The 27,305-nt window shown below is 34.3% G+C and overlaps 4 protein-coding genes across 4 annotated transcripts; 1 reads left to right on the forward strand and 3 right to left on the reverse strand.

Moving 5' to 3' along the window:
- Positions 1 to 2,057: 2,057 nt before the first annotated feature.
- On the reverse strand, positions 2,058 to 9,454 carry TRIADDRAFT_60464 (uncharacterized protein; the record flags this gene model as incomplete). The annotated part of the gene is made up of 10 exons (XM_002116456.1): positions 2,058 to 3,664; positions 3,921 to 3,974; positions 4,220 to 4,452; positions 4,575 to 4,929; positions 5,271 to 6,008; positions 6,142 to 6,265; positions 6,382 to 7,482; positions 7,919 to 8,242; positions 9,003 to 9,135; positions 9,432 to 9,454. The coding sequence occupies 10 exons, from the start codon at positions 9,452 to 9,454 to the stop codon at positions 2,058 to 2,060; spliced, it is 4,692 nt and encodes a 1,563-aa protein (XP_002116492.1).
- A 7,101-nt stretch (positions 9,455 to 16,555) lies between these two features.
- On the reverse strand, positions 16,556 to 17,797 carry TRIADDRAFT_60465 (uncharacterized protein; the record flags this gene model as incomplete). Its single annotated transcript, XM_002116457.1, has 3 exons — positions 16,556 to 16,911; positions 17,174 to 17,260; positions 17,596 to 17,797. The coding sequence occupies 3 exons, from the start codon at positions 17,795 to 17,797 to the stop codon at positions 16,556 to 16,558; spliced, it is 645 nt and encodes a 214-aa protein (XP_002116493.1).
- A 1,378-nt stretch (positions 17,798 to 19,175) lies between these two features.
- Positions 19,176 to 20,778, forward strand: TRIADDRAFT_30960 (uncharacterized protein; the record flags this gene model as incomplete). Its single annotated transcript, XM_002116360.1, has 5 exons — positions 19,176 to 19,405; positions 19,483 to 19,552; positions 19,713 to 19,757; positions 19,845 to 19,982; positions 20,326 to 20,778. 5 exons carry the CDS (start codon positions 19,176 to 19,178, stop codon positions 20,776 to 20,778), a joined length of 936 nt encoding a protein of 311 aa, XP_002116396.1.
- A 759-nt stretch (positions 20,779 to 21,537) lies between these two features.
- On the reverse strand, positions 21,538 to 24,220 carry TRIADDRAFT_60467 (uncharacterized protein; the record flags this gene model as incomplete). Its single annotated transcript, XM_002116458.1, has 12 exons — positions 21,538 to 21,631; positions 21,859 to 21,969; positions 22,088 to 22,209; positions 22,317 to 22,426; positions 22,566 to 22,648; positions 22,740 to 22,813; positions 22,955 to 23,023; positions 23,122 to 23,169; positions 23,290 to 23,390; positions 23,590 to 23,631; positions 23,715 to 23,782; positions 24,174 to 24,220. The coding sequence occupies 12 exons, from the start codon at positions 24,218 to 24,220 to the stop codon at positions 21,538 to 21,540; spliced, it is 969 nt and encodes a 322-aa protein (XP_002116494.1).
- Between the last annotated feature and the right edge of the window lie 3,085 nt (positions 24,221 to 27,305).

A 27,305-nucleotide genomic window follows, 5' to 3' on the forward strand; every position in this document is an offset into this window, starting at 1 on the left:
AGCTTTGTTGTAGTAAAATTTGGGTTGGTTTAGGCGGCTTTTATAAATTTCCAAATTTGCAATTCAAAAATGTGTTGCTTCGAAATATAGCATCAAGCTACTATCCAAAAATACTAAAAATATAAAGTATTTTCTAATTTTCTTGCTTAGTATTCCTATTCTCTTTAGTTATGAAAAAGTTAAATTCTAACTATGGTATCCTAGTATCGTAAACTTCATAGGAAAAAATTAAGCAAAAAATTGAAAATTTGTTAATATTGTTATCAATGGTGTCATACTTGAAATAATTGTAAATCTTGCATAGCCCACGCATCGTATCTAGATTTAACGACCAGACGTCTAGCTATTCGGTCACATCGCTGACTATGATTACTATCTATCTACTTTATTTCAATGATTAAATATGATCTTTCTCATCTTTCTTTCTGTTTGATACTTATTTGTATGCTGTTTGGATTTATAGATTTCTGTCATCGTTCTGATTTAAAACTAGCATCAGTACGATCTGGTTCAGTCACTTGTTAAATTATTTACAGATAAGTTACATTTAAGACTAGGTTTTTGATATTGTTTAGTTAGCTTCGCCGAGTTAAATTATTAATATTGTTCGATTTAGGCTTTATTTGAAAACTATTAGATTTTATCCGTATTTTTAAAAGATATATACGTTCATATAGATAGCTACAAATGAAAAATTAGTGGTATTATTAATGCTAGTTTTATTTGCAGCCGTGATCAAGATTGTTTGTCTTATATACTCGTACGTCAGTGAAATATCTTTCTGAGATCATATTTGTGATAAAAGCTCCTGCTTTAGCTACAACGTAATCACTACATTCTCAAACAGTATTATCTACTTAATTAGTACCAATAGATGATATTAAATCTGTATCAACATCTTGCTAAAACTCTTCATATATGCTGCATAAAAAAGTACCATTTACTGCATTAATTTTAGCTTATAATTTAAATTTTTTAAGCTCAATAATCAACTGATGCGATGTTCATTTCAGAACAAGATCTAGATTCGCCATTAATGTTAGTTTACATTGGAATGATTGTTAAGACTTTCCATGAACTACAACCTGAGAATCGACATTGGCATAACCTACATAGAACCTAAAAATACTTGTTTTACGCGTAATTTCCCAATAATTATTTCTAGTACGCGCTTTCTTGCGCCATAGCTATATTTTTACGTTAAGTCAATCGCAGTTTTCCTCCCAATAGTACGATAAATATACATTTGGTAATAAAAAAGCTAATTTCTCTATAAGTCACAGCAACTAGCAACCTCAGATATATTCCTAATGGTATATATATATTTTATTAGAAAATTGTACATCAATTCGGTTATCATTATAAAATAGTGTCAATTATCCAGGCATCGGATAAGTCGACCATATTGCATGAAATAAAAGTTCAAAAGTGAATAAGAAATATTTCTACACTATATCTATCTGATAGATTCGCATAAACTCAATTTTGAGCTACAATTATAAAAAATGGGCTTTACTGTCCGACCTTCAACAACACATTACGCAAATACATTGCAGTCAATTTTTTTACAGAAGATGCAATCGATAAGATTTATAAAAATTCATCGCTGCTATCAAATCGAAGAAATAACATAATGTAGTTAATTTAAAGCACAGGCCAATTTTTTAATATAGAGATGTTGAATAATAGAAAATTGGAAATACTTTACGAGCATTTAGCAATCTCTGATGGATAAAACGCAGCATCAGAAATTATAGTAAGAGATGCAAAGGTATCAAAAAAGAATCTTTCGAGAGCTGGAATAATTTGAATGAAATTATGAGATCTTAAATAAAGTTTAAAGCGAATATATTTAAAAGGTTCCATAGCACAGTAATAATAGTAAATTATATGTGGCCAATATCATGGTGTTTATAATGCATACAATGGTAGCAGAATTTTTCAATATCGAGATCAATTTTTTAATTATAGCTATTGATAATTGATTTGAGAAGGAACTGTATTTTCATCTAAACTGTAGCATGGCATCCATATGTAATTTTTCATTTACCTCTTGGTTAAACATCTTCTAATTCTAACATTTTTTCTACGCTTGCTATAAGCTCCCGTTCGGGCTTTTTCCCATTTAATCTTGCAGCATCACGTCGTACCATTTCAGGTAATAAATCAAAGTAGGAAAAGACAAATGATCGCGTGATGTTGGAAAATTTCTTGATTCCATTATGATCTTTATTAATTCCTAATTGCATGAAATGGCGTTGTAATGCTTTAAGCTTTAATTGCATCATTTTCTTTTCTAAATTTCGTCGCTCATTTTCTTCTCGTTCATGACGAATTTTATCCAAACGTTCTTTCTCAGCAAGTAGACGCAATCTTTCCTCTTCTTCTTTTCGTTTCAGTTCTAGTATTGCTTGTCGTTCAGCTTCTTCCATTAATCGGAGTTTTTCTTCTTCCATGGCTCGTCGTTTTGCTTCGGCTTCTTTAGCTCGACGTAATGCTGCTAACCGTTCTTCTTCTTCTTGTTTTAATTTTTCGCGTAATTCTGCTTCTCTATTTCTTGCTTCTTCCATTAATCGCTTTTCACGATCTTGTCGTTCCTCTTCTTCACGAATTCGAATATAACGCTCTTCTTCTTCCTGCTTTAATCGTTCTTCTTGTTCTCGCTTAGCTCTTTCATATTCTTCTTGCTTCCTTCTCATTTCTTCCTCAGCTTTACGCTTTAATACTTCAATTCGTTGTGCCTCTTCAGCTTCTCGCTTCTTCATTTCTTGCCTTTCTAATCTTCTCTGTAGAACACGTTGTCTTTTTTCTTCAGCAGCTAATCTTCTCCTTTCAGCAGCTGACAATTTAACAATGTATTCACCATCGCTTTCTTCATCGGATAACTGACTACTTTTCCTAGGTATTTTGCTTTCTCCACCTTCATCAGCTGGTAATTCGGGCACCATATCGAGTTCTTCATCTAGTTCATCATCTTCAAGCACTATTTCTTCTGTTTCTTCAGGAATAACTTCTACTTCGGACTCGCTCACTAAGCTATGACTCCTTACTTTTGCTTTTTTCTTCGGTTTCTTCTTTAACTTAGATCGTTTATTACCTAATATATCGCTCATGCTGGGTTTGCGAAGAACTTTACGATCACGTGGTGCTGCAAAAGTCGCTGCTACTTGTTTCTTAGGTGATTTGGCTTTGGCTATCTTTTTCATTTCTTGAGGTAGAAATTGCTTTAAGCGTGCCATGGATGATTCGATGACTAATCTTTCCTTTTCCCTGGCTGTTAATTTAACCTCAGGGATTGGAATAGCCTCATGAACATGATCAGGGCTTAATAACTGATCGACTTCATGAAAGGGATCATCAACATCAGCCTCGATTTCTTCCTCTTGAACTGTCTCATCGTCACCGAAATGGCTCACGTCGGGCTGTAATTCAATTTCCGATTGCTGGCTTGGGATAGATATTGCTTTACCTAAAGCTTGATTAGCACTGTTACCTATTGATGCTCTTTCAGCTAGTATAGCTGCTTTACTTGCATTCTCATCATCGGTAGAATGTTGCCATTCCAATAGATCTTCGCTGATTTTAGTTTTCTCCAAATCAAGATCATCTTTACTATGACGAGTTGCAGCACTTGGAAGTCGAACTATTTTCTCTGCAGCTAATTCTAGAATAGAAAAATTAAATTATATCACATTTATGATTTACCAACTATCTAAGAGATTATGGTAGGTAAGAAAACTATTTATTTCTATTTCATTAGCATTTCTAGCATACGGTACCTATTGCAGACAGACTAGAAGATCGAGGAATGCTTCTCTGATTGGCTTCTGCTAGTTCTTCTACTTGTTCACGTGTGAAAGAATAGGCTTTGGAGGGACTAGAGCGTCTACTTTCTGAATTGAGATCTGCTTCATTTATACCTGTAATTTCTTCTTCTTCTTGCGTAGAGAGGGCATCATCTTTTACCATTTCAGCTAATCATAAATAGAAGCAATTAAACATTGGCATATGACCTGCTATGAGGCCGTTTATCAAAATTTCAATCTGCTCTACAGTAACTTTCTACAAGGCCATGGAAAATACTTGTTCTCTGCTGTATGGGTTGGGTCTTATTTAATGTTCTAATGATATTATAAATGTCCATTGATAGATTCAAATGCGAAAATGGGTAGCATAACTTAGCTTATAAAAATAATTTTCAACGCATTTGCTTTCTTACCTGCAATTGCTTGCAACCGTTGAGTAAATTCTGTTTCTGTAGCGGATACAAACAGCTGATTTTCAGCTAGCTTAGATTCTGTTTCAAAGTTGTCTAAATCTTTATGATTTGCGATGCTACCCTTTCCGAATGAGCTAGCACCTCCAATATAAGATCCTATTTCCGCCGCTTTATTAACCCATAAAACGGAGGCAGCTTGTAAATCCGATATAATACTCGCTCCAGCATCATCACTAAGTTTATAAAACAAGAAGAAAAAAGGTCAAGATGATAATTGCTTATTAATTTAATAACATTCATTTGAAATAGGATACTAATAAATGAATGTCTATCTAGGATGCATCGGTAAACTTACTTATCGAAGACACTTTGGGCAACTCTGGATGCCACACGCCCCAAGACATTAAAAGCGGATTTTGTATTCTGAACATGACCAGACTGATCTGGTAGATTAATTAATGATGAGTTTTCCAGGTCATCGCCAGCCCAATTTTGTTGGTGGTCTTCCTCTAATTCGACATTTTGGTTAACTAAGATCGGAGGGAGAACACCTTCCGCAGTAGAACCTCTCCTTGGAGTGCGTGATTGCAATGATGAAATAATCACTGCATCACTTAATTTATTTTGAACCGATTGCCAATCTTGCATGGACGTGGCTGCACTAGCTCCTCGACTGATAGCTCTAGACAATTTTTTGCTTTGTTCTACTACTGAATATTAAGAATAGATCCTGATTAATCACGGAAAAATTAGCCGCAACATTCAGCTATCTGCTATGTCTGTAAGTTTTAACGTGCTCATATTGCTAATAGCACCGCTACAAATAATAAATAATGATTTGAAGAAACGACTACCTGAACTGTATTTTACGGTATTACCAATTTTATTATATCAAGACTGAGCAACTATGTATGCTAAGAACTTAGATAGTACTTCGTGCAGCATAAGTGCGAAAACATTTATTATAAAGATGTACATAGTTGCACAATTTAATTCTAGGTAAATCTTTGCAATGATGGGATGCACTATATACGTATATACTCATATTTACCTGTTGATTGGCTTTCATCCTTCAGTTTCCGCAAGACATCTTGTACGTTGGTAAAATCTTCTTCAGTATCTAGCCATTCATTCAGGCGAGGTAGATATTTACCATCTTCTAACCTTTGCTGTGCCTTATCATTATACATTGCAGCTATGCTGTCATGACCACTATCATGACTAGTAATTGATGCTTTTGCACTAGCTGGTCTTAAAGCTCGGCTATAAGGTGATCTTCCACCTCCATGAACGCTAGCTCGGCTTTCTAAGCGTGCTTTGAGTAAGGGACTACTTTGTGGAGCACTTTGAGGACGATCATAAACAACTGGTCTTGCTGACATGCCACCTGTTTTAGGCAATCCATCGCTATGGATACTAATATTGCTTGAATCATCATCTTCATCAACTTCATCAAATATATCAAAATTGTGTTCAGCACCGAATGTAATACGATTTGGGATAATAATTTTCCTTTTACCCGATGATACGGAATAGTTATGACCATTAATGGTGCTAGTGCCATCGGTATCTTTGGCAGCATAGTCAGTAGTAATACTATTGCTTGGTTTGTTAGATCGCTTCCAACCAATTCTAGGATATTCACTTAAATTGGTTGGGTTAATTCCATGCCGTTTTTGATGATAATGCTTATCTTCAAGTAAGGAATGCTTAACTCCAGCTTCGATATTATCCTTGTTCTGTACAAGTGTGGGTTGTTTTTTCATTCTGATTCGATTTTCTGGCTCATCTTTAATAATTATGTATTAAAAAAAGATTAAATACTTAACCAATGCTGACAGATCCTCTTTAGTGATAGAGGAGAGAGTGCAAATGCTACAGTATTGATTTAGCTAGCAACAATGCAAACTTCTATCATTTACCTTCCGGATAGGCAGGCCTGCCAGTACGCCATGACTGCAAGCTCTCATCATCTTGTTGGCCACTTAGACTATCAAATTCATTATCGAATAGCTGCAGACGATTATAACCAATTTGTTGTATTTTCTAAAAAAATAAAAATTATAATTGATCAGATTTAGACTAGAATTAAGTCAGGATGATGTTGTCCTAAAATTTGGATCAAAGAATTCATGTGTTTTATTACTAATGCTGATAGATACCTTTGGACTTGCTGTCCCCATCGTGGCATGATGTCCTTCTGTTGAATTAAAAGGCAATGATTGTCCAGGAAAGGATCCATCATCTTGAAATAAGGATTGGATATTAATAACAGCAGGATTATGATTCTCACCATCACTGCTATTCAATGACACATTTAATCGATCGGTATCAAATTGCGTTCCTTCTGAGCTCTCGTAGTTGTATGATTCTACACGTCGAGCATTATTCATCGCATAGGGATATTTGGATTCTTTACTAGGTAATTGAGCAGTAAACCCTGAATCGATGGATTCACTATCATGACTGCGAGGATGGGGTGGAACTAAAGCAGTGACATCTTGATTAACGGGGGAATTGGAGCCTCGTGTACTTGCGCTGACAATGGAAACATCTTGATTACCAGATGTTCCTCTAGTTAAATGAGCATGAATAATTAATTTACTGATGAGTTTTTCCTTGTCCGAGCGATTCAATTGCTGATAAACAATTTTCGGCGGTTGGACTCGTTGTAAAGCAACTTGAAATTCATCTTCGCTATCTTCATCTTCTACTTCTTGTTGGGTACGTTGTTTACGTCGACTTGGAGGTGTCGGTTTCCATGGAGATACTATTTCATCGCGACCATCATCGGTGTCGAGAACGCATGCATGACTATAAGCAGCTACAGCAGGATCTTCACCACTACTAGCTTTGCTAGCTACCCGTGAATGCCTTAGTCGATTGATTTTAGGTAGTGCTTTAAATTTAGACCAAATTTGTTGGCGTATAACATCAATTTCTTGCTGATTATCAACTGCTCCGTAAGACAGATTATGATAAGATAGTCGGTCATGTCGAGCAGCTGATGGTTTGTCGGTAGGTGTTGCTTTTTTCTGCTGTTCTGGATGGGGAAATTGGGGTTTAAAATGATTCATGGACCAAAAGTTACCATAAACGGGTGGTCTGGGCTTGGTATTCTTAGCATAATTGCTCCATTTGTGCCTGTTTTCAATATTGTAATTAGGACACCAATTTTCGCTTACCATAGATTGGTTCGGGTCGTAGACATATTGATGTTTATAGGGATCTTCATGTTGATGGTAGTGTGAGTGATAGTGACCCTAATCAAAAATAAATAAGCAGTGGATGTATAGGTGAGTTTATCGGTACTCAACAATTTGTAAAATAGTTCGAAAATAGAGTAGCTATCGGTACTGCTAGTCTAATTATGGAAAAAATTTCATCGCTGGAGTATAGATGATGGCGGATATAAAAATAGAATGCTGGTGCATGTGATTAATTCGTATACTGTAGGTTAATTTTATAAATATCGATAGAGATTTTATCGTCATAAATAAATGCAGGCATAAAGAAGAAATAAATTTGAAACACGGTGCCTTAATTTAGACTAATTCATGAATAAAGCGAATTTTTACTTTTAGGAGACTACTAGATAAGAATTCAACTTTATATTATGACATCCATTCATTTATTTCAGTGATACTAAGTTAAATAAGACTTATGCATTGACAGATAGCTAGCATCATAAGAACTTACTTTTTGCCTTTGCTTACTAAAATCGAAAATGGAACGTTGCAATTCGCCGGTAGTTTTAATTCCAACGGGTTCAACATCGTGAAATCCGGGGACTCTACGAAATTGACCTTCATAATATCTGGTATGCGGTGGTGGTGGCGAAATATCCGATGAAAATAAATATAGAGCTCCTTTCTTGGTCATAAATGTCTTAGGCAGGTGCATAGATGCCTTCCTTGCTTTAGTGATTTTTCCTAATGGTCTTGACCTTCGGATACTTTTAGATGGATAAAAGTATGAGTGTGAATCTCGCGGATGTAAGACATCGTCTCGAATTTGATCCGTCTGTAAATTGGAAGTATAATTTATTTAATTTGATATATTTATATTAATTGCATTAAATATGTATGAGGGCTTTCGATAGATTAAAAGTAATGAGCTAAAGTTTAGTTATCGTGGGATTGTTGAAGAAATTGAGATCTTAGGCCTATTTGAGCTTGACTATATAGGAAAGCATCGTGAAGATTTTTGGCAGTATAAGATTGACTAAATATAGTTATGATAGTTCAGTCCTCAGTAGAGAAAATTACTGGGCTATAGAAATGAGCAAAAACTAGGTAAGGGAACACGCATCATTTACTAGAGTTAAATTCGTTCAAAGTCTGTAGATGACATTCACTTTTCTTGATCTTTTATAGGAAACTTTGGAAAGATCTGGAAAGTGGATAGCTTGATTAAAAATTTCGTGATATTGTAGGCATGTTTTGTTATTAGGATGGGAAAGATTAAAACTTAGATAATTCATAATAATATGAGCTTAGAAAGCCATAAATTATATAGTTATTCAAGGACATATTCTTATCCCACTTAGCGGTAGCAGTGTGCAAGAGCGTAAAAATTATTATTTAAGGAATATCTTCCCTACGTTAGAATTTAAGCCATCAGATTGACTGTATTGATCAATTTAAAATTAAGTAAGAAATTTTAAATCTATTGGGGAGAGAATTTTTTTCAAATTCTTAAAAAAAATATACAATACCTATTGAACTCTATCACAACTGAAAAGTTATTAATTAAAAGCTCTTCATTTGCTTTATCAACTTACAAATCGAGGATCTTGACGATGAAAATCATTCCACGATGCATAACCTTGTGATACAGACGAAAACATGCTACCGGATGTCCACAATATAGGAGGAGGCAAATGGGGATATTTTGAAGGTTGTACAATTCGGCGTCTAGATTTTATGGTTTTAAAAAATGCAATTTAAAAATCAAGAATATTCTAATAAAATCTGGATTTTTCAATAAAAGAAAGCTTTAGTTATCGATATTATGAATAGAATAAGATAGTAAATATGATAGCAATATCGTTGATTGAATTTTGGAGCTCAATTGATCTCTGTAGTCCCTTATATTACATAGAAAGGCCATCATAAATAGAGTGACTAAGACGTTATTATTTGCAGGCCGTATTATTTTCCATGAAACAAACTGATATCTTGTAACAATATTGCCTTGTTGGAGAGCATACATTAAAATTAAACAGCAAGACATGTTGCTATAAAGAGATATGAGAATAGGTTCACTATTGGCTATGCCTATCCCTCCAATTTATATAAAAGTTGTAAAGCAGAATGAATGTTATTCTAGTCTAGAGCTATTATCAACTGACACTAGAGTTAAATTCAATCAATTTAGATTCAGAATAGCTTTGTTTTACTAGAGATTACGAAGATTCGATAGTAAATATTTAATAAGAAAGAATTAAGACCAAGGATTGAATTCATAGTGATCACTACTTCATATAGTACAAGAAACAAATTGAGTAATTAGATTAAGTTATATTGAATATTGAGTTACTTGAAGGAATTAAGAGGTTGATAAATACGTCATTATTATGACTTTTATAGTGAATTTTATCGCATGAAAAGGTTTAAATGGGCAGGTTAAAATAGATATAGAAGCTATTAATTAAGACAAATAGATACACTGTAATAAAAGGCGTTGTCAAAAAATAGCGATATCACATTAGGAAAAGCGAGACTAGCTAACTTCTATATACGCTACCGTGAAACTGAAAATATACGGAATGGTGTTACTTAGAGATGTGATATAATTTACATGTATTTAAAAGAAAGTTTATAAGTTCTATGGAGGTTCTACAATAATCTACAAAGGTACGTGGATGAAGATGAATTACGCCGTTAAACATTAAATTTTATACTTGAAACGAAACGTCGTCATAAAGCGGTCAAATAAAATTAGACACAAAATTTATGTAACTTTGTAATCGGGACCTAGATCAAGCTGAAAGCAATCTTAAAAGTTTTCAGTGTCAGTAGATCTAATTCAGCGTCATTCAAATATTTCTTCTAGATGATCAACAACTAAACGTGAATTACGTCACTTCAACTCGATCTTTTAATAGCTAAAAGCGATCTGAAAATTTATATAGCTTAATATGGATAGAAGTGATGCTGCAAGTGATAAGGAATATCATCTAGATTTTTAGTCTGTAGTTGAAAGCCATCTTAAAAAGTATAAAACGCAATCCTACGAGTACATACATTATGATAATTATGATCACAAGTAAATGCTCTATCTGCGATCGTCTGGAATATACTGGCTAAAATAATTTTTCGGATACCCAATTAAAGTTTAGCAATGATTAGTATCTACTGACTGGCATGAGGAAAATAAATTTCCATACCGTCATTTAAAATCGTCCAACGATGGCCATTTTTGCTTACTCGCAGATATTTATATTGGCGTATGTTAATATTATATAGCAAACAACTAATTTAATTCGTAGATTATTATTAGTATGATAAAAATATGGATTAATCGATAGAATATTTTTGTTAATAGAAATAAAGAGAACTAAAAGGCCAAAAGAAAATTATTGAAAAGCCTTAATGAAATTATTAATGGAATAGAAGAAAACAATATAGTAAACAAAAAGGGATTTAACAGCAGGATATTTTCGTTGATGAATTCTAAGCTAAAAAAAGGCATTAGTTGGTAGTACAAAGATCAAAACTTTGTAAGATCGAGACAAGTACTACCATTAAAATCTGTTGACGTAGGAATAAACCAACAGAGGTAATATGGAGAAAAAACATAACTGCATGAAATATCAATTGGATGTCATTTCATTATCGATATGTTGTCACTGAGATTTCTAAGAACAGTAGCAGTTTTTCGGCTTATATTAGAATAGAAATAATAAATGGATAAGCTAGCGCAAATATTGGAAATCATTCTTCAATCTGATTAGAATAGGTGATGATCTGTTATTACTTTGATACGATATAGAGTTACTACTAATCTTCATCATTGTATTTGAAGGAGGAAGAGATACGGTAGTTAAATTGAAAGAGATGTGATATAGATTGAATTCTGCCGTATACTTTTTATAATCTAGAGTCTGATTATGCTACTAAATCAATTAGATAAAATTGATTTTAAACTCTAGCATCTCTATCTCGGACAATAAATTAGTAAGAGTAACATGAGCACGACTATTTCGGGCTTTTTTGTATGTCATGTTGTGAATTTTGTCAAGTTAGTGCGTCATTATTGCTTGGATTGATTGCTAAACTACTTCAGCAAAAAACTCATTTATTAAAGTCTGCTATGGCAATATTTTCATCTACTTGTTAGATGGATTTAGGGGCATGGAAATGATTGAAATAATTATCATGGTTATTTTACTAAGAGTAGAACTCAAGAGGTATTCCAAATGCGCTTACTATAACGAAAATTGAAATAAAGTAGGTATGGAGTATTTAACTGTAATTCTGTTGCGATCGGCAACGTATCGGGGAATTTTCGGAACTTTATTATGAAAGATCGAAAACAAAGTTTGCGTTATCAATATCATAAAATTGCATGTTTCCCAAAAAAGTTAACGAAAATTGCTGATGGTAAAACATTTTAAATGTGAAGGAACCAAAGGCATAAAAGAGGCGAGATCAAATAATTCCGAAAAATTCTTGTTTAAGAATAAGGTTATATGGATCTTATTGCTACTGGCAAAGCACTTAGTAGCTAAGAAAATGTTTATCGCTCAACATAGGTAATGAAAAATAGTTCAATGATGACATAATGAGCAAGTTTTGAAAGTATCGTTTAAAATTATAAGTGTAAATCTGGAGACTTTGAGAAATTCTTTCAAAGCGATTTATAGCTTTGTATTTTGGCGTGCTTTAGGGTTGATTCGGTTGAAATAGTAGGAAAGAATTGATTAAATTTTAGGAAGAATTACGCACCTAAAGGATGCTTCGCCTGGTGAAATAATGAATATTATCTAATGATAGACGAGTTTTTGAGATGTGAGTTTTCTTACTTATTGTAGCTAATCTATATTGTAAATACTATATATTGAATATTGAATACTGTAGGCTTATGATAATTTTATAGTTCCTGGCAAATTATTGGAATCTGTAATAATTAGGTTACGGAAAGAAAACTAAAAATATAATTGATCGAAATATGCTTCTTTACAAAGATGTACGGTGAAATGGATGCAAGTAATTAAGCCGTGATATTAAGAATATTTATAGTTGCTATCAGTTAACATCAGAACTCGAAAATATTTAGTAATAAACTAATGGTGATTATTTTAAATAAAGTTACGTTCTATTATAAAGTAGAAGTAGCGAAAGAAGGATGATAAATGTATTTACTTTCTACTTAATTTTCTCATAAAATCAGGCAATGGCGGCGGTGATGGTAGTGTTCCAGCCATAGTGTAGGCAATCATCGGATAAATTATAATATTGAATAGCAGTGTATTAAATAGTTTAAGGCAGTCATACAGATTATCGGAAGTAAGTTGGTAATTAAATTAACGATATTCTTGATGATTGTATGACAGTTATAAAAGATAGTCTATTCAAGATTGGCCAATTTTACTTGACTCGATTAACTTAAAGAACAAAGTGAATAATTTTTTCCCTCATATTAACAATTTAACTCTTAATTGTTACATTAACAATTTATAACATGAAACAAAGTAAAAATGATTGTCTTAATAGGTAGAATAGCGATCATTTTCTATTTTATAGTGTTTCAGCCATTAGATAGAAGTATAAACTAGATGATGACATGGAATAGAGCTGTCATCATGCTCGAATGATCTGGACCATGATGGCCTTCATTGCAGCTGAACAAAGCAGATGGACTGCCATAAAAGTCATGAAAAAAAATGGAATGTGTTGAACTTACCTAAATAATAATAAGATCGGGTCAATTGATTGTGATCTATTCTGTATAGGAATAATCGAAGCTAGTAATTGCGAATTATTCGATCAATTATCGATCCATTTCTTTCTTGCGTGTTTTTAAATTGAATCAATTTGGGGAACTATCGCCATTTTAATTTATGTAGTATACTAGTTAGAACAAGAATTTACGTCTGCAAATTATCTTCAAAGCGTCAATGTTTCTAAACTAGTTACCATGGTAATTAATCAACCATGGTAATGAGATGGTGTCAAGAAACATGGGACCCTAAACGATTACGATTGGATACAACTATTTCTATACTATTTAATTTACGCATACATAACGGTCATTAAATAAACAATAGAATACAATAGCCATTAGATCTATCTATTATTTGAAGATCATTATCTCAGTTATATTCTTCATTATGATAGTGATCTTATTGTGATATTAAAAGAGTTGCAAGTGATGTAATCATGATCTATATGTAACGCACAATTTCATTGGTAGGCTTGATACGTAATTTTTTAAATTGTTTATCCAGTTTCTTTTATGACTGAAGCCTTGTCTGAGTAGATCTTGGCAATTACTATGCTCTATAATAATAAAATGCTACTGCCAAAGATTTATATGTGTTACTATAGACTGCGACTAGAACGACAACAATATTTAAGTATTGTCAATGCATTTAAGAGTAACTTTAGCCAGCGAACTATTGCGCTTTGTACTTACCATAAATGAATGATAATATACATTCAATCAATTTTCTACTGACAGAGTAGGATGTGATGAGTAAATTGGGAATTAAAATTTAAGGCTGTTAATGATTTACCAAGATATTCAAATAGATAATTGCATATAACCTTAGCCTCTCGAACTATCATATGCTACATTTACTACTAGGGTACATTTGTTTTTCCTAGTGATAATGAAATACCCTAGCGATTAAATTATAGATCACAAAGTAATCATAATAGCTAGCATCGTAAAATTGATCCTGGCATCGTATACATGAGAGATCGTACAAGTGTTTTCATAGCATATTGCCGCAATTCAGTGAATTTCAGGATTGGGTAATATATTTGCTGAGGTTAAGACTTTAAATTATACAGTATATTGAAAGGTTGTTAAACAACTTGGTAAGAAGAATTTACAAGAAAAGCCTTTGCATAATGTATAAACGATTTTCAAAGAAAAGTATTCTCTATTTCTTTATTATAGGCAGATTAGATCAGATTAAAGTACATTAAGATACGAATATTTTAGAAAAATTTTAAGATATAGTGTATAAGATCAGCTCATTCGAAGGCTACAACACAGATGCCATTCTTTATTTTGACAGAAGGTGCATTAGTTAAAAAGTCGAGAAATAAAAGAGGTTCTCTATGATTAGAATTTTAATCAGTAGTCTTATTAGACATAGGCCTATTACCGTTGTAGCAAATAAAAGCACAATTCCTGTACCGTAGTACTTGTACTTGCCCAAAATACAAAATTGCGTAGCATAAGTTCTAAAATTAAATCTGTGTTTATCTCAGGCTGGCGCACATTGGCATTGCTATAATCTCAAATCAATGATCTTATTAAATAATCATACGATAAAGTTGTGCAAGGATAATGAAAAATATGTTAAAACTTAACTTGAATCATCACCTAGAGCTATATTCGAAACATATAAACACCAGTTATGCGCATTTTATAGATTAATGGCTTTAACAAAAGTATCTGATTTATGGCTTAGAACAAAGCTGATGTATTGCAGTTAAGGTATCTACAACTTGCCGCTGATTACCTGATGATTCGCCATCAATTAAGGTATGACTGCAAAAATAGATAGAAGATAATCTTAGAAAATTAATAGTTTCAAAGTTTTAAAAGCATCTGTGTTGATAATAAATTATAGTGACTTACATTATTCGTAAATGGATATCATCATTTATATTGTCAAAAGCTTTAGTACAGCTGAATTGTTCACACTTTTTATTCAAGAATTTCAAAGATTCTATCTTCAGCGGAGTAGCTAATTTATCAATGTTATCCCAGCGTAATAATTTAGAAATTTCATTACCAAAGCTGCAAATAATTGATACGTATATTTACGCTCATGTTAATTAAGTAAACATTTGAAACCTGTGACTTCGTACTGTGTGTAAAAGTAATATAGTAGGATGATTCAGATACTAAGAGGTACCAAATAAAAAATAAAATTTAAGCGAAAGTACTTTTATATTTACATTTCGATTCTGCCATAATCTTGAAGAAGTAGAGCACTAACTGATCCATCATATAATGAATCCACCATTGCAGTGTATAATGCAGAATTCGAGGTTGTAGGTTGTACCGTTAAGTTTTCCAGCGCACAAATATAAGCCCTATAGTAGCAGTCAGCTAAAGAAAATCGTCGTCGTGTTACCATATAATAAATATTGGTATCGATAAGTGAAATACTTAAGAAATCATTTTTGTAAATTAGCGTAGTTGGTATTTATGAATAAGAATGAAAATTTTAAAATAATTTAGTTCCCAGTTTATGGTCTCATCAATGAACCTTATACTTTACCGGCAGAATGGGATTCTTGCAATGTTGTATATAATCTAGCGGCTTGATTATATTCCGATACTGCGATACCAATTTGTTTGCTTAACTTGGCAGCATAAGCGGCTAAGAAGTGGTAGATAATAATCTTTTGTGGAAACTGTTGGTAAAAGCTAATAAGTATAGGAGAATCAATACGGTATACCCATGCATTACTAGTAGACATTTATCAAATTTATTTTATCATATTGACACTGATTTAAATAGCCATTTTACATACACACAAATTTCCTGTAGGCCATGCAGTAGATTGCGATAAAATCGATTTTTATCGTCAACACTAGAAATTAGCGTAGAAAATACTTCAATCAAACTTTTATAAATTGTAAATAATTTGGGCTCAATCTTGAAAACATTACTAATTTCATAGCTTACAATGTCAACAAACTTTTACTCTTTAGGAATATCGCATCAGCGCTATCATTACCTTTCGCTATCTGCCGTTCTCATCCATTTATTATACAAAGCTAAAGACGACATTTCTAATCCAGCCACAGAGTGTATAGTCTATTTATGTGCAGTTTCTCGAAATCAGAAAAATATTGAAGATATACGTACGACAGCTAGTATGCTATGTCCAGATAGTATGTCGTAATTATAAGTTCTATGCATGCAAAACGATCACTTATAGGCGATCATCTTTGACTCCGATACTGCTGAGATTAAACTAACAACATTATTGAATTTGAAGATTATTTTAGGACGCTATTTCACAATTGGAAATATTGTGAGGCTAACGGTCCGCCTCATTACGTCCACAGCTCATCAAAATTGAAAATAATTCTGTATGTACTTTGTTAGAATATACATTGCATACAAGGTATCATCTGCTAACTTGCCTCACAAATAAGATCAATATCTTCGGAACGGAAAAATAGAGATATCGACGTATTGTAGTGATCTATTGCTTGAATTCGATCACGATTAAGGGCAAGGCGTGCTAAGTATAAGTAGGACTCAAAGAGTGTTTCTCTTAACTGTTCCTTTTCCTTAGGCAATATACTGGCTAAATTTCCCTCATTGCCATGTGCAGATGGATGCTCTTCAGAATTCTTACAGCCTGATCCTGGTAAATTACGCTCAGTTTCAGGCAGCTGACGAAGAGCTAGTAATCGTTTCTTTATAAATTCAATCAATTTTCTGTACAGGAATATAGCATGATCTTGAGATCCATTGTCGTAAAAATCTAGGCAAGTAAGATACATAAAGGATTTACTTATCATACACAACTATAAATACGGGAAAATAATGACAACTTAGCGATAGTGATCAAGTTCTACAATACTGCTCTTTAATAAATTAGTAGTATAACCGTATTTGTTACTTTCGATGATACTGAATGAATAGTACGATTCTACCTATGTGTATTGTGTACTAGGTTTGGAGTAAGACTATAATATAGCCAACTATAAAGATTTGATATTGTAGCACGCTATTTTGAAATATACCAGCAGCTGCTTTTCGTAAGATTGAAATTCCTTCTTGAGGTCGATCTTGAATTCGATCTTGAACCTTATCAATTACGGTGGAAGGATCTAATACATAAGCATTGAGATTGACTTAAGACAGGTAATGTTGATCCAGTATTAAGCACAGTGACTAAAGTTTTCTTACAAAGCTGTATCAGTTAAGAATAACAGCATTATAACTGCTTTATCAAACGTAGTCATTTATTGATGCAAGCTCTGGTTGTTACAAGAAGCAGCTAGTCATAACCAGATTGAAATGAATCGACCATCATCTGGCATTGACTTCTATTGGTTGATTTCTCATCTCAAAGTCATGCTACTCTAGTCATAAGAGTGAGATCAGCCCATAAGCTGTCTATTCAACTAGACAATGCAACCCTTTTACAAATATAGAGCCTTACCATCCATGACGAATTTCATCGATTCAGCATGCTTTGCATGATCGGTCACCAGCTGGGATTGCTGCAGTTCAAGTTGATGTCTATGCTTACTGCTGGTAAGATGGCTATCCAAGGTGCCTTGATTTTTGAACTTTTTACGACAAGTATGGCAATAATAAGGTGATACTGCTTGATTTTGTTGTGATTGCTCTTGGTTTGCCATAGTATCTTGAAATAAAACAAGTGATTCTTAAATAGTCAATACCCTTTGCACTCGCAGGTAGCTAAGATCCCTTCAGCAAGCCTTTCGTACCAAGTCTGCAGCACATTCAGCTCTTCGCCATGGCCACCCATAAGCAGTCCATTCTTAATCTTGAAACGTCTGCCTGATTGTAAGCTGAGCTCAAGTATTCTTCCAGGATTTGAAAACTTGATGCAATGTCGATTTGCTACTTCGCCAATCTCAATGCCAATACTCGAGCATATTTAAATGAATTCATTTGAAATGGGGTAACCAAGGTAATTTGGAGATTTTACCCAGGCGGTGTTCGACGCTTGATGGGTGCTTCACCCTGTAGCTGCGTCAATCAAGTCATGTTTGCGTAGTTCTATAGCCAAGCGTTGTCAATTTGCAGTCAAGACAAGGCCAATGTAGCCTTCCAGTTCGTGTTGGTACCGGTACCATGGTGTTGCGTAGAGTCATCCATGATTTGTGATAGTGTGGATAGTATAGACGCGTAAACATGTCCTAGAATACTTGGGCTATGACTGGACATTGGAGAATCTCTCGATTGGCTCGCTTTTCTGCTGATGAAGAGAAGCCATTTCAGGAGCTACTCCAGCACAATCTACTTAACCGTCGCCATTATGGCAATGCTTTAGCATGAGCAAAGACACGTAAAATCATGCCTTTCCATGGATCCGAAATAGCCAGGAATAAGGTTTGGATTTAGTTTTAGGTCACAACAATATAGGAGTTGTTGCTCGTTTTGGGTCATAATACTAGTGTAGAGGATCATGTTTCGACACAGTCTTGCCATACAAAACGCTCGCTTAGAATGCACGCAAACATGATATCTTACCCTATAGAAATCCTTGTACGCTTTGGGTCACCATACGAGTGTGTCGTGTGCTATTTTCCACGTATCTGATACGCTCAGCTGTTGTATCTCGCAAACATGACATCGTACTCTATAGCTATTCTGATAGCGTCTGGGAAAGTGCAGCACGGTATTGGTTGATCTAGCTAGGCCTGCGCAGTAACGACAGAAAAAAAGAGTAAGTGGCTGCAACTTGCAAGCTGCAGATACGAGCTCACGTCGATGAATGATGGGAGTAGAACAACATGCCCAACAGTGATTCAGGTTGAATTGAGCTAACTTTGAATTAGTGAAGACATTGATTATCCAAGTTCGATGCTGGAATAGGGTAGCATGGCTTAATGAACCATCTGAACACGTCGTATTCTCGCTAATAGAAACTCTTGATTGAAAGGTTTTGCAGTTGGTTGATTGGTTATTTATTAAGTTATTATCAATAATTGCTTTACTGACGCTAAACTGGATTGAGTAGGTAACATGGCTTGTCATCCAAATAGTCAAATGGTAGTTCATCAGGTGGAAAAGATAAACGGTGATATAAACCATCAGAAATTTATTCAAGATATTTATCCTCAAAGGAAACCCTTCCTTATTTCTGGACATGATTTAGGACCTTGCATGCATAAATGGAATGCAGATTATTTAGCTGACGTGGGTGGCCAGCAAATGGTCAAATTACATGTTGCTACGCAGGATAAAATGAATTTTATTACCAAGAATTTTAGCTACAAGTAAGAAATGGAATACTCATCCAATGAATCCATTACTCGTCAATGCTATTTTAAGGTTATTGCATGTTATATTCAAGGACGTTGCCTTTTAAGGAATTCATCCGAAGGGCTTCTGCTACTGAAAACCAACATTACTTTTTTCAGCCGGTTTGTTCTTTTGCAAAGTTATAAATAAACCCGATATTTGTATCAATAATAATGTATACTGTATACGAGTATAGAATACCAGCTTGTACAATGTACAGTATAGGAATAGAGCAAAATTGTGAAAAAGTGACGTTAATTCATTATACTTTTATTGATACAGAAAGAAAAATATTACTTACGTTCATTGGGAAATGATCCTAGAAAGGTAGTTGATGATTTTATACTTATCTATTTGGTAGCTGCTTAGCTAAGGATGCTAATATTAATTTTGGCTAATAAATATCATTAATAGGAGATTGCAAATTTTATGGAACAATTTCCAGCACTAGTGGATGACATCAATCTTCCTCAATATTATGAATCGTCAGCTTTCTTTTCTAGTGTTCTACGAATTAGTTCTGGTAATTTACAAATTTGGACACACTATGATGTAAGTATTACACTCGAAGTGACATGTCATACGATAAACCTGATGCAGATCGTTTCTTTATTGCTTTATGAAAATTCCAAAATAGTTCCAAGGCGTGAGTTAAATTGAGCGATGACTATGGTACATTAATTATGATAAAGTATTGAAACTCTTATGGTAGTAGATGGTAGCCATTGCAGTAAATTGCAGACATTGACCGTAACTTATATACTGTATGCATCTATAGATAATTTTTCGTTAGAATTTGCCATGATAAATCAGTGTTGACTACTAACAACCTTTAATGAATTAAGGCTTACTTGCTAAGCAAGACTACCATTTGATACCATTAATGTGCTGCTAGGTCATGGATAATACACTAATACAAATAACTGGCCGAAAGCGAGTTGTTTTATTTAGTCCTCAAGACGCGTCAAATCTTTATCTCCAAGGCGATAAATCAGCTATAGTGGATATTGATAATCCTGATTTACAAAAGTATCCTAAATTTGCATCAGTTACGAGATATGAATGTGTCCTTGAGCCAGGTGACATTTTATTCATACCAGCAATGTGGTTTCACAATTGTGGAGCGTTGGATTTTAGTATTGGTATTAATGTATTTTGGAGACATCTCGACTATTCTTATTACGACTCACGCGATACATATGGCAATAAGGACTTACTACCGGCAGCTAGGGCTAACCAAATTCTCGATCGAGCCATTAAAGCTTTAGGGGAGCTACCTGACGATTACAAAGACTTTTATGCTCGCCGCTTGGTGTCTAAAATAGAAAATTTGTGCTATCTTAAATAAAATGCACTATGTAAAATACTTTTATTAAAAGTATGAAGAGAATGTATCTTTATTATAAGATTCTAACAATCACCATTGAAAGCTTTATTCATAGGTTAGAAAGACACACTATGACTAACGCGGTAAGAGCATGCCTTTATATTCTTCTATGCCTATTTGACGATTACGTATGCCTCATAATTGTTGATTTACTTCTATAACATGTCTGATTTTAAAGATATAAACTGGTATGAATAACCTATGAAATGAAGGATTAAAATGATTAAACATTGAAAGTACTTGCTATATCTTGTGTCCAAGGTCTAGTGCCTTACCGCACTTTGCGGGTTACAATTTATAACGATATACTCGTGCAGTACTATATAATACAAAGCTTGGTGCAGCAGGCTCGATAATCAAAAATTAGCCTAACATCTCAATAGTCTTTTGATTTTTCACCTCAAAGGATGAAATAATTCAGTTTTCAACAATCCTACAACTTGATCACAATCTCAGCAAAGTAGTACGTATATTAGAAGAATTCTTATACGTGGTTATTTCATGAGAATAAACCTTGCAAATTTATTTTGACTTATAAATAAGCATCAGCTTGATTTTAAACATTAAAAATAGAATGAGAAAGAATAGACATGACTGTCAGAAGACTAAATAAAATGAAATATGTCGAGGGTAATGTAGCATCAATTATAATTATAAATCAGTTCATCAAGGCTTTCTTTCGGGTTTTATTGTCTCAATTATCCAACCTTAAGTCATGCTCTAAGTAAAATTACTATTGAGATAAAATATATTCGATCCATTTACAGAATGTCCATTAAAGTCAGATGAAAATTCCATTTGGATATCTATACATCTGCAAAGTAGATCATTGAAAAAAGTATAAAAAAGATGATACAAAATTAGACCTAGGACTATCAATATCCTGAAACTGGGTCCAATGTTAATCAAAACATATCGGGGAATAGTCGCTACTAGAATAACATAATACCCTTTAAATGCTAGAAGTTATCGTATAATCATATGAATAAATTATTTCTATTTAGGCCACGTTCTTACAGATTTTAGGCCGTCTTTACTGACCTGTCACTTTCTTCACTCTCTACTATTTTTATATTGCCCTTGATTACTTGATCTTGCTCAACATTGAAAGGGTCCTTTAGGTACATCACTGATTGGCACCAATGCGTGGGCCTATGAATACAATAATTATCAAGTTAAAAACGATCAATAAAGGCATATCAATTGATACACCAATCATCATAAATTGCTTCTTTAACAATAACGTCAAATAATCCAGATATGTTCTTACGGGGAAAATGGAGAAGTACTTAGCAACACGTTACTTCCATCACAAATTTCAAAAGAAACATTAAACCATAACGTAAAGCCATGTACCAGCGCTCGACCCATCGCTATTAACGAAAATGGTTGCTATTTGGCCACGAGCAATAAAATCTGGTTAAGTAACCAAGTGTACCTGATTCCTTTGTCTACGCAACGAGTTATAGCTAACTTAATTGTTATGATGACAGTCATACCTCTATTCGCTTCAAGTCTGCTTCACAGACTTGTTTAATGGATAGTGAATATATACAGGTTTCGGGAGCTATAACATTTTCAGTAGTTAACTGACATAAGCAGACGTTTTCTACATCAAGTACGAGATAATCGATCAAAAATCATTAGAGTTGGCAGAGAGTGTCAATGATAAAGTACGGTTAATATCTGATTTAGTTGATAAATAACTTTAGTCCATCATTTCGGTGTTTATCTATTTCCTGACTTACTAAAAGCTTCTTGTTTTGCCAATGGTACGATTGTATCCATAGATACACCATATTTATCTTTTATGCTATACCAGAAATTATGTCTACAGCAAAATGTAATTGAATATAGGACGTCTGACAACCTGCAAGCATAACTGTATGCGTGGCTATAGCTTAATTAATGATTACTACTACCTTTCTTCGTAGTCTTCATCATAACTGATCGGGGCAAGATAAATTTCAGCACATGAAGGCAAGATTATGCCATCCTAAATTGTAAATGATGAGTAAAGACTACATAAAATAATGTATCATATTCCTATAAATTGTTAATAATTATATTAGCAACTTATCGACAAATAAAGTACTGACCAATAAATATTTAATACAGGATGAAGTGATTGTATTACCTCTTTAAGCCATTTATCTCTTGCATAAATAACTGACTTTAGCATCCCTTCGAATAGTAAGCTGTAACCCTTAATAATGTTACATCGATGATATTGAAAGCATTACAAAAGCTGTACTGTTTATCTTACAGTGTACTCAATTAATGCTACAGAATACTTGATATTACCATCCATTCGCTAACAATGACGTCTACTTTTTCAGGTAGTTCAATATTCTATTTTACGTAAAATAAGAAATTCCATAAGACCATGGTTATAAATTTATTAATTTATTCTTGAGGCACTGGAGCTCTATAGCCTGTATCACGATGTCATCGTGATGTTGTAAAACGCACCTCAACCAGATCGTTAATGACGGATATCTTATCTTGAGCATTATTTGCTAATGCAACCTTCTTTGCCTGTTCGGCTATTGCGCTCGCTTCAACGGCATACACTAAATACAATTAAAAGTAGTATTAACTTGAAGTTATTACTCGTAGATTCATCATTATAATGAGAAACAATAACGAATCTTGCGTGTTATAATCACGTTCTTATATGTACATTAGTATTTGCGTCACTAGTCACTTTTATTAAATGACGCTTGTATCGTTATGTTGAGATTGAGTAAGAGAGCATCAAATATTCCTAACCTTTGCGAGCTCCAGCTTCAACACAAAAATGACTTAAAATACCTAATATAGGAAGTCAATTAATCATGTTCTTTTTAAATCACCGTAATATCAAAGTCAATTTACTTATTAATAAAAATCCGTACCTGTACCAGCTCCAACATCAAGGACTACTTTATTTCGTATACGATTAGCATTCTTTAATATTGCAAGCCTATAGAAAGGAATGCATGCCAGTGATATTGAGGAAGTGCTTGCATGTTTAATGTAGATTAAGATAGAAGATCTTATCAAGCAAAGGTTTGAAATTTTTATGATACCGATAGGTTTTAGTTCTGATCTCATCACTTAGCATTTCTTGGTGCACATCCAAATGCGCGTAGGCACTGAAATGTGTATAAATAAGTTTATATATGAGTGCGATTAATCCGTCCATACTATCTATTAATCAATTGTTAATTGAAAGAAGGTTGTTATTCATCAGCTGTTTAATCAGTCATTTCGATTGACATGCGAAAGGGTAATACATTACAGTACTTTAGTTAGCATTAGTATCGCCATCAAGTAGGCTGCCAAAAGCGGCATACTGCCAATTCAAGTCTTACCGGAAGTAATCTTCATCCTTGGTTCTTTGATGGTACCATCGATTCATGGATAGTCATAGCCATTAGTTAATCATAGAAGAATTGGAGAAGATAGCGATCATGTAATTTATATGTAATGCACTTACAAAGTTAGTCTGTGATTTAATCCACTTTAAATTCTGCCTAGTCTTATTTGCATCATCCAACAAAATGTTTTTATTCTACTGTAAGTCAGTATGTACACTATCACTCCAACAATTGCTCGTATACTGTAATAAGAATTGGATAGTCATCGCGTTCATTCTGCTGTAATTCCTGCAGCCTGAACACCGTTATAACTCCATTAGTCGATGTACTAAGAAATTTTATCTAGCCAAGCACTTCAAAATCTATCATCGCAATGCTACATTGTTACCCTGTTCTCTTTCGTTTAGAATTGCTGGACATGCTGGATTCTTGCGTTGGCAATGGATAAATGGGAATAGCACTGTATGTGAGCAACGATTTCCACGTTTTTTAATTAATTTAACGGTAAATAATCCTGTTGCAGGTTTGTTCCTTTATCTATGGTAGGTCTATAAGAAAATTGGAATAAATTGTGCAAATGTACAAAGTTAGTCGAGTTGCTACATGATTCACTTTACTTAAGCAGCTACATCATTTTAACAATCAACGACCACTAGCATAGCCTGATCTCGAGCAGCCATGCAAGCAGTGCAGCAGCAGCTAATCGATAATTTGCCAACACGAGGTCCTGTCCTCGTACGTACGTCGTACAGTATTTGTAGCTTAATTTCTTATTGCACAATTGACTTTATAACACATACCAGGCTTGCAGCTGTTTCTCGTGCACAAGCTGCAGCTATGTCGACAATTTTAGCTCGATTCGCTAACTCTGTTACCAGTACTCTTAGCAGGAAACTGCAGCTCTAAGTAGCAATCGCTTATAAGTTAGCAACTTGATGTCATTGATCGCTCGCAAACGTCAGTCTAAAAACACTCGTAACCGCGACCGGCTTGCCACCAAAGTTTTGAAGGCTGTCTCCTTCCGTCCTTCTGACCTATGCCTAGGGCCAGGGACACCAATAGTACGTTAGTAATATACCGCACTAGAAATGGCCGCCCAGAGCGAGAAGAATGATCGGGCTAATCATTTTTTCGCCCATTCTGCTACACGCTAGCATGAAACAATATAGCACCCTACGCAAAACTAACATAGCAGCTAATTTTGGACGATAGAACTGTTGTATAGAAGTAGTGAGTCGGAGTAAATACGAATAAATCAACCTTTAATTAATCTCCATTCACACTTGTCGAACTGACTTTATTATGAGTTATAACTCATAATAAAGTTAGTTCGAATAGAAGAAGACATAGTCGGCCTTATTACAACAGGATTAAATGAACTGTAAATAAATTCAATAAAATTGTTATTTAACAATCATTGCTACTCCGATGCTATCAATTTTGATCGATATTCGGCACAACAGTGTATTATACTGCATAATCGTCGACACTCGATAGCATAAAATAGAAAAGTCAGGCCCTCATGATAGCATCCTCATAACCCAGCCAGCATTCCCTTCCCTCTCTTACTTCCTTAGAACTGGTCCAGTAGTCCTAACTGGGTCCTGATCAATATACAGTACAGTTCCGGGAATCGGTAGTCGGTCCAGACGTCCAGTACCGTACAGTGTACACTGTACAGTGTACAGTACACTGCACAGTACTGTAGTATCAGTACCAGGGTGATGGGCGAAGACAAGGGCTTGAAACAATTTTCTTTTACTGTAATAAGGAAGAATGCTGAAACCGTACATCATATACCATACTGTAGCATAGAAAACTAAGGCTTGGAGGACAACATGGCGAAAGCAACCCGGCGCAAGTATCTCCTATCCATGGCTGTTATGTTCATGGTAGAAGCTAAGCACGAGGAAGAGAGTTTGCAAAGAGATTTGCTTTCGAATTGATGTTGTTACTCGTTGGTAACTTCTATACCCTAACTAATAAACTGAATATATAGCCAGATCGAAAGTCTGTTTTATTATTAATTACTAAATCCTTGTTTAACAAAGTCGAACCTCGCTCGACACGGCACTTGACAAACATTGGAATGTACAGAAATGCCGCAAATTAGAGATAGATGGTATAGTATTATTCCATGCTTATTCCTTTTAGAGTTCGGTAAACAGAAATAAGAACTTGATTTCCAATTCTTGAATTTCAGCAAGTTTGCAAAATAGTATAGAGGCAAGGTTATGGCTCATCTTGTATTGCAGATTGCCGGATAAAAAATAAAAGCGAACTACTGATTGAACGTAGCAGTAACATGAACTCCTAGAAGGAGACCTGGATAGGAAACTATTCGAACGATCGGACTTTTCTTATAACATAAGGCAAAACTTGCCGAAAAATAGTTACTGATCATTATGGATCTTCTATATCTGTTTTCTAAATTACTCTTGCCGGAATACCGATCGCGGTTCACAGCTGAATGTAGTCCTAGAACTCCTAGAGGGAGACCTGAATAGGAAACTATTCGAACGATCGGACTTTTCTTATAACATAAGGCAAAAATTGCCGGAAAATAGTTACTGATCATTATGGATCTTCTATATCTGTTTTCTAAATCACTCTTGCCGGAATACCGATCGCGGTTCACAGCTGCATTTAGTCATGCTTAAGCTGTAGTCTGTAACACAGCCACTGTAGTAATATTAGCATTTTCGAAATGCCAGAACAAGCGCTAGTAGAGGTAAAAAAAAAGAGAAAGAGTTGTCCACCCTATTTCAACATATTGTAGACCCTGGCTCACATGTACAGTAGAGAGAATAGAAAAGGAAAGCCGATATTACAGCTCACAACGAGACCGACCACAAAGTCGAATTTACTTTAACCTTGCTATCGTTCACATTCCAAAATAAATCACTTTTTCTCCTAATAGTAAAATATATGATTGTCTATTCTTTTCAATAAGGTAAAACTAAACTGCCATTCCATCACCCTATTTATCCATTCCCAATAGCATCGTTCATGGTATTCTATTGCAGGTTATAAAATAAGGCGCCGAGTAATTTGAGCATAGCGCCTTCAAACTATGATTTGATCATCATCATTAAAAAGCAAAATCAGCGATAGGATATTAAAGAT

This window comes from Trichoplax adhaerens, genomic scaffold (assembly GCF_000150275.1).
Source record: "Trichoplax adhaerens TRIADscaffold_15 genomic scaffold, whole genome shotgun sequence".
NCBI lineage: Eukaryota > Metazoa > Placozoa > Uniplacotomia > Trichoplacea > Trichoplacidae > Trichoplax > Trichoplax adhaerens.